This window comes from Nerophis lumbriciformis, linkage group LG18, assembly GCF_033978685.3.
Source record: "Nerophis lumbriciformis linkage group LG18, RoL_Nlum_v2.1, whole genome shotgun sequence".
NCBI classification, from domain to species: domain Eukaryota; kingdom Metazoa; phylum Chordata; class Actinopteri; order Syngnathiformes; family Syngnathidae; genus Nerophis; species Nerophis lumbriciformis.
Genome location: NC_084565.2, coordinates 18,880,960 through 18,897,310, shown reverse-complemented (window position 1 = coordinate 18,897,310; position 16,351 = coordinate 18,880,960). Strand labels below are relative to the sequence as shown.

General features: G+C 39.4%; 1 protein-coding gene across 1 annotated transcript in view; it reads left to right on the top strand.

The window, feature by feature from the left end:
- Window positions 1-16,351, top strand: part of cacna1ea (calcium channel, voltage-dependent, R type, alpha 1E subunit a) — a 239,795-nt gene that overhangs the window by 170,490 nt on the left and 52,954 nt on the right. The window contains exons 23-27 of the mRNA XM_061977792.2: window positions 2,987-3,116; window positions 4,797-4,856; window positions 13,785-13,891; window positions 14,021-14,032; window positions 14,127-14,223. Coding sequence (XP_061833776.2) covers window positions 2,987-3,116; window positions 4,797-4,856; window positions 13,785-13,891; window positions 14,021-14,032; window positions 14,127-14,223 — 406 coding nt within the window. The remainder of the gene's footprint in view (window positions 1-2,986; window positions 3,117-4,796; window positions 4,857-13,784; window positions 13,892-14,020; window positions 14,033-14,126; window positions 14,224-16,351) is intronic.

Here is a 16,351-nt window from a genome sequence, read left to right as displayed (position 1 = left end):
AAAAACAATTTGAAATGTGGACTTGTCAGACCACAGAACATTTTTCCACTTTGCATGAGTCCATCTTAGATGATCTCGGGCCCAGAGAAGCTGGCGGCGTTTCTGGATGTTGTTGATAAATGGCTTTCGCTTTGCATAGTAGAGCTTTAACTTGCACTTACAGATGTAGTGACGAACTGTATTTAGTGACAGTGGTTTTCTGAAGTGTTCCTGAGCCCATGTGGTAATATCCTTTAGAGATTGATGTCGGTTTTTGATACAGTGCCGTCTGAGGGATCGAAGGTCACGGTCATTCAATGTTGGTTTCCGGCCATGCCACTTACGTGCAGTGATTTCTCCAGATTCTCTGAACCTTTTGATGATATTATGGACCGTAGATGTTGAAATCCCTAAATTTCTTGCAATTGCACTTTGAGAAACGTTGTTCTTAAACTGTTTGACTATTTGCTCACGCAGTTGTGGACAAAGGGGTGTACTTCGCCCCATCCTTTCTTGGGAAAGACAGCATTTTTTGGGAAGTTGTTTTTATACCCAATCATGGCACCCACCTGTTCCCAATTAGCCTGCACACCTGTGGGATGTTCCAAATAAGTGTTTGATGAGCATTCCTCAACTTAATCAGTATGTATTGCCACTTTTCCCAACTTCTTTGTCACGTGTTGCTCGCATCAAATTCTAAAGTTAATGATTATTTGCAAAACTATGAACGATAAAACACTGAATATTGACAACTTGTAAACGTCACACCCCCTCTCGATCGACATATTTTACAATCAAGCAAAACACAACAAAAATACAACAAACACAGCGAAATATGAATGCGAAGTATATAAAAAAAAACATACAATCTGATGCATCTGATATATCAATAAGCTTTAGAACTTTGTTGTAAAAATCTCCTTCCATGTCTGTCCCTGACACCCGCATTTCAGGCTGGCCGCTCTGGAAACACTCTGTGGAAACGCTCCCCACCCACACTGCTTGGTGGCTCGTCTGAGCTGCTGTGACTTAGATTACCATAGTAACTAATTAGATTACCATAGTAACTAGTATACCATCCAAAATTGCAGATTCCAACCATTGAAATACTTCGTACAGTTCATGTTGAAATTTAATCAAATCAAACCAACTTTATTTATAGAGCACATTTAAAAACATCTTAAAGATATAAAAAAATTATTTGGGAATGTCCGGCGAGCCAGATTGAAAAGTTTAACGGGCCGCATGTGGCCCCCGGGCCTTAATTTGCCCAGGTCTGCTCTATGGCAACAGATAAAGTAAGTTTCTTACCACTTACGACTTTGGTAAGCTATGAAGCCGCACCGCTTGATGGATTGTCGGCGCATTAAACATATGAATAGTGTTATGGTGTGTGTAGAAGGACCGCAAAATGGCACCGATGAGCAGACATATTACCTGCCGTTGTGTTTCGCAATATTATGCAAAACCAACGTTTCTTACCTTCTGGTGCCTGCTAATCTGTATTTGAGATCTGCATAAGTCCTGAAAATGTGCGCGTGTCCGCCATTGTAGTCCGTGCCGACTCAGTAGTCATAGGCTTCTTTTTCTCTATCTTCTTATATGGCATTCATCTTCCGCTGTTGCCATTTCTAATACAAAGTAGTGTAAAGTTCTTACTTATATCTGTCAGTAAACTAGCTATCAACGCGCTAAAAACTGTAGTGGGTTTACATAATTCACTCACAGAACTTTAGTTATTAGAGGGTTCCGGTCCGACGGTTTTTCACGGGACACATTTCCAGTGTTGTTGTTGTTGCATTATTGAGCCACGGATGAGGAGATGCTGCTTCGTTATTGATTGAAGTAAAGTCTGAATGTCATTAAAACAGTTAGCTCCATATTTTGACACTTCTTCCACTCCCGTCCTTGCCATACTTGCCAACCTTGAGACCTCCGAATTCGGGAGATGGGGGGGAGGTTGGGGTGGTAGCGGGGGTGTATATTGTAGCGTCCCGGAAGAGTTAGTGCTGCAAGGGATTCTGGGTATTTGTTCTGTTGTGTTTATGTTGTGTTACGGTGCGGATGTTCTCCCGAAATGTGTTTGTCATTCTTGTTTGGTGTGACTTCACAGTGTGGCTTATATTTGTAACAGTGTTAAAGTTGTTTATACGGTCACCCTCAGTGTGACCTGTAAGGCTGTTGATCAAGTATGGTTTGCTTTCACTTGTGTGTGTGTAGAGACCGCATATATTATGTGATTGGGCCGGCACGCTGTTTGTATGGAGGAAAAGCGGACGTGACGAGAGATTGTAGAGGACGCTAAAGGCAGAGCCTTTAAGGCACGCCCCCAATATTGATGTCCGGGTGAAAATCGGGAGAAATTCAGGAGAATGGTTTTCCCGGGAGACTTTCGGGAGGGGCACTAAAATTCGGGAGTCTCCCGGGAAAATCGGGAGGGTTGGCAAGTATGGTCCTTGCACGCTACACCGCTACAAGAAAGATGATGGGGAGAAGACGCTGTTGAAGGTGACCCATGTAAATAAGACCGCCCACAAAATGAAGAGAAAGCGACTTGAAGATGATCTGTAAAACATAATCTATGCAACATTTTGACCAAAGAACCACCATGACATGTTATGTAGACCACAAGGAAGTGTTTTACATTTATAAAAATATCATAATATGACCCCTTTAATGCGCCTTATAATCCGGTGCGCCTTTTGTATGAAAATAGACCTGAATAGACCATTCATCGGCAGTGCGCCTTATAATCCGGTGCGCCCTGTGGTCGGAAAAATACGGCACGTGATTTCTTAGTTTTTTATTTGTAATACATTTGCAAACATTTCTAAAGAGAAACATGTTCACATTGTCATTAGGATGTGTGTAAAATTCTGAGGAAAAAAAAAATCCATTCCATTTTGGAAGAGGGCTGTAACATAAAGTGTAGGAAAAGTGAAACGCTGTGGAAATGTTCCGGATGCACTGTGTTGTCTTCACTGTTTGCTGTGCTGTTTGCCCTCAGGATGCGTCGAGCATGTCACTACATAGTGAACCTCAGGTACTTTGAGATGTCCATCCTGCTGGTCATAGCCGCAAGTAGCATTGCCCTCGCCGCAGAGGATCCCGTATCAACCACCTCTGACTGGAACAAGGTTTGTGCATTCATAGAAGTTCAATATTCTCCGCCGATATTTAAGACTGACTCAGCGGTGCAAAAATCCAGACTATTTATGTCATTAGGTTTAATGAGTTTCCATTTAATAAATACCCCCTTCAACTACACAGCAGCTGTAATTGCATAAAAATGAGACACCACTGAAAACTGGTTTTACAAAATGATGCTCTGTGAACTGATGGGGGGGCAATTAATTTGTGATGTTTGCTGTTTAGAACGTTTTCAAGTATTTTTGCATAATAAAGCACAAGCTGAGAGCCTTTAGGGCAGTGGTTCTTAACCTTGTTGGAGGTACCGAACCCCACCAGTTTCATATGCGCATTCACCGAACCCTTTAGTTAAAAATAAAATGTTTTTTTTTCAAATTCAAGACAAAGTTATGTTTTTGGTAACACTTTAGTATGGGGAACATATTCTAAGTAACAAAGACTTAATTTAGAGTTTTTTGGACACTAGGGGAACATATTCTAAGTAACAAAGACTTAATTTAGAGTTATTTGGTTAGGGTTAGGGTTAGAGGGTTAGGGCCAGGGTTAGGGTTATAATAAGCCCATGCCGAATAAGGCATTAATAAGTACTTAATAATGACTAGTTAAGAGCCAATATGTTACTAATTTGCATGTTTATAAGCAACTAATTAATGGCGAATATGTTCCCCATACTAAAGTGTTACCATGTTTTTTTACTGGTGCACAAAATGAACGGTGCATGAACATCACCTTGTTCAAACAACAAAACCCACACAGTGCATAAACTCACAACAAATTACACACCTGCAAATCAGTCTGACTTCTGCTGTTGCCGTATCCGTAATACGCCGACAGGGAGAAGTTTTTATTTACACGATGAGTCGGGTGTGTTTTGACCTCCACCGAACCCCTGAGCCCGACTCACCGAACCCCTAGGGTTCGATCGAACCCAGGTTAAGAACCACTGCTTTAGAGATAAGAGCACTGCAAAAACTGAAATCTAAGTAAGATTAAATATCTCAAATAAGGGGGATATTTGCCGATTTTCTGTCTGATAAGATAATTCTTCTCACAAAGCAGATTTTATGCTACAGTGTTTTTACTTGTTTTAAGGGTTTTGGTCCTAAATTATCTCAGTAAGATAATACAGCTTGTTGCTGAGATGTGATGACCTATATTGAGTAAAACATGCTTGAAACTAGAATATCAACTCATGCAAAGCTGTGTCATTAACACTCACAAGTATAAAACTACTTTTTTAAAGTAATAATTTCTTACTTCAAGCATGAAAAAAAAAATCATGACGCCGAGCGCATATCATTATGTCAAGATAATGGCACTAGCATTTACTTAATTTAAGAATATATTTCAACATATTGAGCAAAAAGGTCTCTTTTTTTCTACCAAGAAAAGTGCACTTCTTATTAGTGAGATGATACTTACTTTAAGGTATTTTTGGGTTCATTGAGGTTAGCTAATTTTACTTGTTTTGGAAAGTCTTGACAAGCCGAATGTTCTTATTGGCAGATAATTTTGCTTAGTTCAAATAAAATACCCCTCATTTTTGTTTTTGTTTTTCTTGTTTTTGAACACTGACTTTTTGCAGTGAGAAAAGCCTCGTCTTTACAACAAAGTAACACAAGTCTACTTTTTATGGAAGTGTATTCAGTCGGTCTGCTTTCCTGCAGGTTCTGCGCTATTTTGACTATGTGTTTACCGGCGTCTTCACCTTTGAAATGATTATTAAGGTAAGTAACTTTGTTTAAGAAACAAATGAATTAATAATATTTTGCTTTTTAAAAAAAAGACGCAGTAAGAAGGTAGCTGTCAAAATTCTTGGACATATGAAATTATACAATGGTAGGAACGAAACAACAGCACCCAGTGCACTAGTTGCAGCTCAAATTGAGACTTTACAATGATGATAAATATAGAAAACTGATCCTGACATTGAGATCAATACCTTTCCACTCCAGACTTAGAAAGTGCGTACCTCCTGCCGCACAGTCGCCATGTTTGTCTGCAAAAAAAAAAAAGTATGTTATTTTATCTTCCACAATGTTTAGTTGATTTTTCCTTGGCCCATGTGTGTGTTTTGTGTAATTTAGTTCATTTAGTTTTTGTGTAATTTATGCTTTTCAATAGGGATGTCCGATAATCGATATTCCGATATTGTCCAACTCTTTAATTACCGATACCGATATCAACCGATACCGATATCAACCGATACCGATATATACAGCCGTGGATTTAACACATTATTATGCCTAATTTGAACAACCAGGTATGGTAAAGATAAGGTCCTTTTTAAAAAAAATAATAAAATAAGATAAATAAATTAAAAACATTTTTTTGAATAAAAAAGAAAGTAAAACAATATAAAAACAGTTACATAGAAACTAGTAATTAATGAAAATGAGTAAAATTAACTGTTATAGGTTAGTACTATTAGTGGACCAACAGCACACACAATCATGTGTGCTTACGAACTGTATCCCCTGCAGACTGTATTGATATATATTGACATATAATGTAGGAACCAGAATATTAATAACAGAAAGAAACAACCCTTTTGTGTGAATGAGTGGGAGGGAGGTTTTTTGGGTTGGTGCACTGATTGTAAGTGTATCTTGTGTTTTTTATGTTGATTTAATTAAAAAAAAAAAAATGATACCGATAATAAAAAAAACGATACCGATATTTTCCGATATTACATTTTAAAGCATTTATTGGCTGATAATATCGGCCTGCCGACATCTCTACTTTTCAACTACTACTACTACGACTATTATTTAATGGTGACCTGTTATGCAACACCAACTTTACTTACCTATTGGTATCTGGTTTGTATATTTATGTTCTGCATAAATCCCCAAAAGTTTTAATCAAACCACTGAGGCATGGCGGCGATATTAACAAAACAATCTCGCTTCCCTTCACACTCGCTGCAAACAAGCCGTTTGGAATTTGCCCCTTCTGTGACATTTGTCCAATTGGTGACGTCAGCCGACATCTCCATATATGATAGAGATTAGGGTTTTACGGTATACTGGCACTAGTATAGTACCGCAATACTAATGAATTATATTCGGTACTATGCCGCCTCTCACGTCGTGACATTTGCTGGTTTTACGAGCAGAGGAGCATGTTCGGCAGCGCACAATCACAGAGTACATACAAGCAGACAAGGTGTGTAGACAGAAAAAGGAGAACAGATGCATTTTGACTTAAAACTGATGATAAAGGTGAAGCAATAACACTGAAACGCCCTCAGTAAGAGGTGCTTTAAGACATGGCTTAAAGACATCGGCAGTGTTTTAGCTACTTCTAAATCACTAATCCTCGCCTCCATGGCGACAAATAAAGTACGTTTCTTACAAGTATCATCCCTGCAGGACGAGGAATAGCTAAACATGCTTCACTCCACACCGTAGCTCTCTGGCGTCACAATGTTAACAAACGCCATGGGTGGATCTACACCTGACATCCACTGTAATGATACCAGGTACAGGAGCGTATTTAGTCGACACTACTATGATTACATCGATATTTTTTTAGAACATGTTAAAAGAGAAAGTAACCAGATATTAACAGTAAATGAACAAGTAGATTAATAATTCATTTTGTACCACTAGTCCTTAATAATTTTGATGGAATGATAAAAGACACAATATGTTACTGCATATGTCAGCAGCTAAATTAGGAGCCTTTGTTTGTTTACTTACTACTAAAAGATAAGTTGTCTAGTATATTCACTATTTTATTTAAGCACGAAATTGCAATAAGAAACATATGTTTAATGTACCGTAAGATGTTTTTATTAAAATAGAGCCAATAATGTCATTTTTTGTGGTCCCCATTATTTAGAAAAGTATCGAAATACATTTTGGTACCGTTGCCGGTACCAAAACATTGGTATCGGGACAACACTGGTAGAGATTCAATCCAATCCAATCCACTTTATTTATATAGCACATTTAAACAACAAAATGTTTCCAAAGTGCTGCACAACAATATTAAAAACAATATTCAAATATTATCCTTAGCTCCACCAATGACTGAATAAAAACAAAAAATAAATACATATAAACCCAATATAAAATAAATATGATTAAAAGTAGTGTTAAAAGCCAGAGAATAAAAGTGGGTCTTAAGACGAGACTTAAAACACTCCACTGTGGGAGCAGTTCGAACATGGAGGGGCAGAGTGTTCCAGAGCTTAGGGCCGACCACTCAGAAGGCCCTGTCTCCCCTGGTTTTAAGTCTGGTCTTGGACACCACGAGCTGGAGCTGGCTCTCGGACCTCAGAACGCGCGCAGGATTGTAAATTTGGATGAGGTCCGAGATATACTGAGGTGCCAGTCCATGTAAAGCTTTAAAAATGTACCTTTCAGCATTAATGGCGCCTTCACAGATGTGAAAGTTACCCATGTCTTGGGCACTAATACACCCCCATACCATCACAAATGCTGGCTTTTCAACTTTGCGCCTATAACAATCCGGATGGTTCTTTTCCTCTTTGGTCCGGAGGACACGACGTTCACAGTTTCCAAAAACAATTTGAAATGTGGACTCGTCAGACCACATAACACTTTTCCACTTTGTATCAGTCCATCTTAGATGAGCTCAGGCCCAGCGAAGCCCACGGCGTTTCTGGGTGTTGTTGATAAACGGTTTTCGCCTTGCATAGGAGAGTTTTAGCTTGCACTTACAGATGTAGCGACCAACTGTAGTTACTGACAGTGGGTTTCTGAAGTGTTCCTGAGCCCATGTGGTGATATCCTTTACACACTGATGTCGCTTGTTGATGCAGTACAGCCTGAGGGATCAAAGGTCACGGGCTTAGCTGCTTACGTGCAGAGATTTTTCCAGATTCTCTGAACCCTTTGATGATATTGCGGACCGTAGATGGTGAAATCCCTAAATTCCTTGCAATAGCTGGTTGAGAAAGGTTTTTCTTAAACTGTTCAACAATTTGCTCACGCATTTGTTGACAAAGTGGTGACCCTCGCCCCATCCTTGTTTGTGAATGACTGAGCATCTCATGGAATCTACTTTTATACCCAATCATGGCACCCACCTGTTCACCTGTGGGATGTTCTAAATAAGTGTTTGATGAGTATTCCTCAACTTTATCAATATTTATTGCCACCTTTCCCAACTTCTTTGTCACGTGTTGCTGGCATCAAATTCTAAAGTTAATCATTATTTGCAAAAAAAAAATGTTTATCAGTTTGAACATCAAGTATCTTGTCTTTGTAGCATATTCAACTGAATATGGGTTGAAAAGGATTTGCAAATCATTGTATTCCGTTTATATTTACATCTAACACAATTTCCCAACTCATATGGAAACGGGGTTTGTACAATCTTTGCAAGCTGGGTAATGTTTGCTGTGGTCTGGAACAACATGGCACATAAACCACTATGAGAAATGCAGCCAATATTACATACATATAATGTGTCATGAGACATGCAAATATAAATTAAATACACAGAGGACATAAGTAAAGGAAATTAAATGAGCTCAAATATACCTACAAACAAGGAATAATGATGCAATATGTACATACAGCTAGACTAAATAGCATGTTAGCATCGATTAGCTTGCGGTCATGTACCGACCAAATATGCCCGATTAGCACTCCAGCAAATCAATAAAATCAACAAAGCTCACCTTTGTGCATTCACACACAGCATAAAACATTTGGTGGACAAAATGAGACAAAAAAGGAGTGGAATAAAACACTTCTTTCTGTGGCAGCGTAGGAGAAAGTTGTACATGTATACAAACTACGATGAGTTCAAGGATCGCTGAAATTAGTGGGACAAAACGATGCTTGCCAAATACTCTCATCATTGAAGCATGTTTGATACAAAGAGTGGGATTTCTAACAATTAGGAAGGTTTGTGTCATGTTTGTCCTTTTACAGAAAATATATTAAAACAAAAAATCTTTTTTTTTTCTTAATTTTTTTACATTTTTCACATCTCTGAAAGAGGTCCAGGGAGTTACTAGGGCAGCGCTAAAGAGCCGCATGCGGCTCTAGAGACGTGGGTTGCTGACCCCCAGCTTAAGTTATCAAAACACCCGTGGATCAAAAACAACACAATAGTAATGTAATAACATACATAATTTTACTTTAGGGAGCAGGCTCCTACAGTATCTTCTGTGAGCTGCTTCTCTTTATTTTTATTGATAAATGCCGACCATTTTTAAGGCCCTTGGCTGGCACTATTATAGCCTTTATTGACTCATTTTGTGTCAGTCTGGTGCAGAATCGCGGTGATATGCTCCTACTGCTAAGCCATGTTTTTTGATGATTTATTTATTTAATTCAGCGAATATCATCCGCTTTTTCTTCTTAGCACTGTCCCTTACACTCATTTCTTCTGACCTTTTGTTGGAAAAACAAAGTTATCGCCATTGACTAATGCAAGTGAACCAGACGCTAGATGTTTTCGTCAGATTTCACAGGGTTCAGTGTGACATTCGCCACACCAACTGGCAGTGGGGAGGCACGTAACCCGGGTTTTTGCTCGCAGCCGAAGGCATAACAATTTGCCAAGTGACTGTTCGTATTTCAAAAAAACTTGTGAGCTGGAGCACTCTGGTACCACTGCAGTCTTATAATCTCCAACTAGAAAATGTATAGGGGTCAGTGGCGGGCCGTGCGTTTCCCACCTAGGCCTTTAGTGATGTCTTACTTAGTCCGACTTCAATAAATACCTCTCAAAATACATTAATTGATGTCGCCACATGTCCATGGCTTGAAAATTACTATACAGAAACAGACTTGCGCAATACTGGGAATTGAACCACCTCAATTTGTCACTACAAAACAGGCTAATTTCAATCAATAAACTTTTCCGCATCAGACGTGGTACTGTCAAAACTAAATTAATTGCAAAAAAACATATTGAATGTGAAAAAATATATTTGAACTCACAATTTGTAAAGCCATTGGTATCACTCGTAGTTGGTTGATTCGATGAAGTGGCAGGCAACCATTTCACCGCCAGGTCAGCTTAACTCGTTCCCGGTGGTTGGCCGACCTCGTTTCACAAGATCTAGTTTCTCTTTAAATATCCTTCTTGAAAATGCCCTTGCAAATCTATATCTGCCACCTAATCAACGTTTTGCTCTGCTTCTATGTTGGTTAAAAAAAGCAAGTACCGCTGATTTATCCGCTGGCCGGGTATGGCTCCGGTGCCACTTTCTGCTTTCGTAAATCACAACTTTTGATCGGATACTTGGGAGGGACAAGTGGGTATCCAATCACAGTCATGTTGAACGTAACTAGATGGGCTACTGTCAAAAACCTGTGATCTGATCGGCTATCGTAACTGTCTGTTAACTGAATGTCCTCCGTTTGTTAAACTGCACAGTTGGTTGGTCGTTAATGTTGGTTCAGAAGGCCTCTAGCCGAATTCTGATTGGATAAAAGCTGTAACTTAAAAACAGCAACACTGGAGCCTAATATGACATGAAAAGAATATGATGAATACGTTTATATATTTCTGAAAAGTAAATTACTGATAGGAGTAAAGCAATAGATATCACCAAATGTCTACTTCCCAAACAGGCCAAAGCTTTTCTTGCTGTCACTCACACACACAACAGTGACCAGGAGAGATGCAGTCGTGACACTGAGACATCTGAATAATTTACGGTGCTAATTTGAAGCTAATGGAGCACAGTCACAACAACTGTTGAGCCGCTTATAAATATAACCTTTTTTATTGCAGTCTGAGTCTACCAGTTACTAGTAAGCTAATTTTTAACAATAATTTGTCTGAAAACTACAAACCCCGTTTCCATATGAGTTGGGAAATTGTATTAGATGTAAATATAAACGGAATACAATTATTTGCAAATAATTTTCAACCCATATTCAGTTGAATATGCTACAAAGACAACATATTTGATGTTCAAACTGATAAACATTTTTTTTTTTTGCAAATAATCATTAACTTTAGAATTTGATGCCAGCAACACGTGACAAAGAAGTTGGGAAAGGTGGCAATAAATACTGATAAAGTTGAGGAATGCTCATCAAACACTTATTTGGAACATCCCACAGGTGTGCAGGGTAATTGGGAACAGGTGGGTGCCATGATTGGGTATAAAAGTAGATTCCATGAAATGCTCAGTCATTCACAAACAAGGATGTTGCGAGGGTCACCACTTTGTCAACAAATGCGTGAGCAAATTGTTGAACAGTTTAAGAAAAACCTTTCTCAACCAGCTATTGCAAGGAATTCAGGGATTTCACCATCTACGGTCCGTAGTATCATCAAAGGGTTCAGAGAATCTGGAGAAATCACTGCACGTAAGCAGCTAAGCCCGTGACCTTCGATCCCTCAGGCTGTACTGCATCAACAAGTGACATCACTGTGTAAAAGATATCACCCCATGGGCTTGGGAACACTTCAGAAACCCACTGTCAGTAACTACAGTTGGTCGCTACCTCTGTAAGTGCAAGTTAAAACTCTCCTATGCAAGGCGAAAACAGTTTATCAACAACACCCAGAAATGCTGTTGGCTTTGCTGGGCCTGAGCTCATCTAAGATGGACTGATACAAAGTGGACAAGTGTTCTGTGGTCTGACGAGTCCACATTTCTAATTTTGGGAACTGTGGACGTCGTGTCCTCCGGACCAAAGAGGAAAAGAACCATCCGGATTGTTCTAGGCGCAAAGTTGAAAAGCCTGCATCTGTGATGGTATGGGGTGTATTGGTGCCCAAGACATGGGTAACTTACACATCTGTGAAGGCGCCATTAATGCTGAAAGATACATACAGGTTTTGGAGCAACATATGTTGCCATCCAAGCAACGTTACCATGGACGCCCCTGCTTATTTCAGCAAGACAATGCCAAGCCATGTGTTACATCAACGTGGCTTCATAGTAAAAGAGTGCGGGTTCTAGACTGGCCTGCCTGTAGTCCAGACCTGTCTCCCATTGAAAATGTGTGGCGCATTATAAAGCCTAAAACACCACAACGGAGACCCCCGGACTGTTGAACAACTTAAGCTGTACATCAAGCAAGAATGGGAAAGAATTCCACCTGAGAAGCTAAAAAAATGTGTCTCCTCAGTTCCCAAACGTTTACTGAGTGTTGTTAAAAGGAAAGGCCATGTAACACAGTGGTGAACATGCCCTTTCCCAACTACTTTGGCACGTGTTGCAGCCATGAAATTCTATGTTAATTATTATTTGCAAAAAAAAAAAAAAGTTTATGAGTTTGAACATCAAATATCTTGTCTTTGTAGTGCATTCAATTGAATATGGGTTGAAAAGGATTTGCAAATCATTGTATTCCGTTTATATTTACATCTAACAGAATTTCCCAACTCATATGGAAACGGGGTTTGTATTATTTCTCCAAAAATAGGGCTTGGAAAAGAGATGTTGTATTCAGGGTTGTCATCATTCGGGTTGTGTCAAGCTTGGTCAAAAGATAGGACTCATACTGTATGTAGAGTAGGGATTAATCCGGCAGGCTTTTATTTTGAAAGCTTCCTTTCACCTCCAGAGTCAGGGCAATTCAACATAGGCTATAACTAGACTAGTCGGCGAAAAAGGTTCCACAAAAAGGAACAACCGAAAATCACTCCGAAAGGAGGAACACAAAAACAATAACGAACTATACTTGGCGCCGGATATATTCTATGAAATTTATCATAAACAAAAAACGCTCCTGTGGAGGGGGGCGTGGCCTGCGGATCTGCAGCGAAGCGGGGTGTGCCAGGACCGGCTTGGAGATCAGCGACAGGTGCGTAGATGGCTCACCTGGGCCTGGTTATCTAATCACCTGTCGCTCTGTTAAAAGGCAGCAGCCGGGGAGGGGAGAGGTGGTGGAGCTGGAGCTAGAGCGAGAGAGAGAGACAGCCACGAACAAACACTTGCTGAAAAGCACAACAGAAAGACTTTATTGCAAAATAAAACAGTGTTGTATCCCGGAAACTGAACTGTCGTGTCAGTGCTTGGTGGTCCGAGGAACCCCGAGGAGAGAAACCTCCACAGCTCCAACAGGAGGGAGAAACAATGGCTATGAAACTTCTACACTGTCTCTAATCTAAAAAAGGTTAACAAAAAATGTCACTCAAACAATTGAGGAAAAGGAAGAACTGTAAGAAAAAACTGAAAACTCACCACTTCGACTGTAAGACTAAATAACACAAAATCACTCTGCTAAGGAGGAGAAAAAGAAAAACTCAAAATATCAACGAAGGAATTCAGGATCAAGATATTCAAACACGAGACGAGGCAAGGCATGGACAGGAATCTAGAGAGGCACGAATAAACGAGACAATCTGGCAGAGAACAAAGGGAGGCGTGGGCTTATAAGACACGAGGGTAATGGGGAACAGGTGGAAACAATCAGGGATCAGGGATGACGTTAGACTGATGACACAAAAGGAAGGGCAAGTGACCTGAAACGAGAGGAGTTACTTTTCAAACTAAAACATCCAATTCACAAGACAGAAAAAACCAAGACAAGACATCCCTCAGTGCGGTGTGACAGGTTGATGTAGTAATAATATTGAGTTTTGACTGGCAATGTCAGAAATATGTTCATTTTAATTTTTATTATGTTGTTATCATTCTAAAATGTATTTAGCTTATTTCATTATATGTAGAGACATTTCATGTAGTGCTTTGTCCTCAGATGATCGACCAGGGTCTGATCCTCCATGATGGCTCGTATTTTAGAGACTTGTGGAACATCCTGGACTTTATCGTGGTGGTCGGTGCTCTGGTGGCCTTTGCCCTCACGTCAGTGACATGATTGGTTTGACCCTCATTTAGTTGTTGCATGCAAGTGTTCTGTTTTCTAATTGTTTACATGCATTAACTTCTCTCTCTTTCTATCTCCGAATGGTGACCTTGTGGACTGGCCTGCAGCAATGTGTTAGGGTAATAATATTCAGATTAAAATATGTAATATGGACAGCTGCAGAGAAATGTCTAAAATCTAAAACTCACCATACACTTGTGTCTCTTTACAAAGAAACAACAAGGGAAGGGATATTAAAACCATCAAGTCCTTGAGAGTATTACGTGTCCTCAGACCCTTGAAGACCATCAAGAGGCTTCCAAAACTCAAGGTCAGGGATTTTCCTATTTACTTTGTCACAATTTGATCATTATAAAACAGGGGTGTTCAAACTATGGCCCACCAGCGACTTTAATCTGGTCAGTGGGACATCACTAAATGTGTTACTATATGAACATTTAAGTTATTCCACTATTTCTTGTATTACGTCATGTGACTTCTTCTCGGAAGTGAAGAAAAACGGTGGTCAACTAAGCTAAGATGGCTGTTATGAGTACGCAAAAGGGGCTAGATCTTCCTGCAAAAAGCAGACACAAGCAAAAAGATCAAACTATGCAATGCAATGGATCTCTATGCATATGTCAACAGACTAAATTAGGAGCCTTTGTTTGCTTACTCACTAATAAAAGAAAAGTTGTCTCGTATGTTCACTATTTTGTTTAGGGACAAACTTGCAATAAGAAACATATGTTTAATGTACCCTAAGATGTTTGTGTTAAAATAAAGCCAATTGTCATGATCTGTGGTCTGGATCATGTTTTTTTGTTATTTTCGGTTTAAGACTCCAATAGTTCCTGTTTGCGCTCTCTTGTTTGTTTTAGTTTCCATGACGACTGATTAGTTTCACCTGTCTCATGTGTTTGACTTACGCAGCTGCTTTAATCAGAGACTATTATTTAAGCCTGTTTTGCCAGTTAGTCGTCCTGGCGACATTACTCTGTATTTGCTCTGTTCATGCCATAGATTCATGCTCTACCAAGTAAGTTTTGTTTCATGTCCATAGTTTCTGCCTATGTGTTAGTTTTTGTATCATACGCTAAATTATGCCTTCGCCTTGTGTGCCCTTTTGTTTGTACCTATTGATAGCGAACATTTAAAATTGTTCCTACCTTCAAGCCTCCCGGGAGAACAAATCTCGCAGCAAGCTGCGACCCCCCCATCATGACAGAATGTCGCCAGCACGACTAACTGGCAAAACAGGCTTAAATAATAGTCTCTGATAATGACACTTTGTGTGGTCCCCTTTAATTAGAAAAGTACCGAAAAGTATCGAAATACATTTTGGTACCAACACCGGTACCAAAATATTGGTATTGGGATAACCGGATTATAAAGTAACTTCCACTCCGTTCCTTTGAACTGGACTTTTCTCGCTTGTAAAATCTAGCACTCTTTCGCCCTCCTTGTTTGCCTCTCAAAGTACTAGAAAGACGCATTTATCCTTTTGGTGATTTGAACGGTTTGTACAGCCGAAAACAACGCAAGCATAGGGCATTTTTCTTCGACAAAGGCTAAATTGCGTGTCGTACCCAGTGAGAACAGACTCTGAATTGACCACAGCGCATATTTAATGAGCCGGACAATAGCCGGACATGACGTCATGTAAGTCCAAGCAATAATCATGTTCACACATTTATAATATAAGTCAATGATGTATACCAAATGAAAAAAGTTTAGGCGTAGATTTATATGTAGCTATCAAAACAACCTGTATCGACATGTGGTGTAAATAAAAGTAAAAAACAACACAAGTCAACACATATGTGCCAAAGAAAGTAATGCCCACTCAACCATGCGGACATTACACTATGCATATGTCAACGTTACACCCATTTAATGCCACTGTAAAGCATGATGGGTAATGCAAAATACTTTTTCCACACTTCGCCATATTTGGCGCATCTTATCTGTGATAAATGTTTCTGATTGCTTGCAAACCGCCGTTAGGAAAATAAACACGATATAGTAGAAGTTGGTCTTTTACAAACAGTACTCCTGATATTCATTGTTTTATGGTTTATACTTCATATTGTAGAGTAGTGTAAATAACTGTTAATGTTACATGTTGTTCAGGCTTAGTTGTTAGCAATACACTAGCTTGCTTCAATTAATGCTTTAGAAAACTGAAATGTCATGTATCATTTCCTGATAGCATGTAAAAACCCTACATATTGTATTTCTGTGCAAATGATTGTAGTCATGTTACATTTTCCTGCTCTGCTGCGTGGCAAGATAAGGCATGTGTGCGCATGCATGCAAATTTTCAGGGAAAATCCACAGAAAAACTAATTTCCCTCAGAAATTTGGCTTCATTGGTATCGGCTGTAATGTATTTTTAAACCTGTAACATGTCTAAATTATTAATAATATTTAGGGATGTCCGATAATGGCTTTTTGCC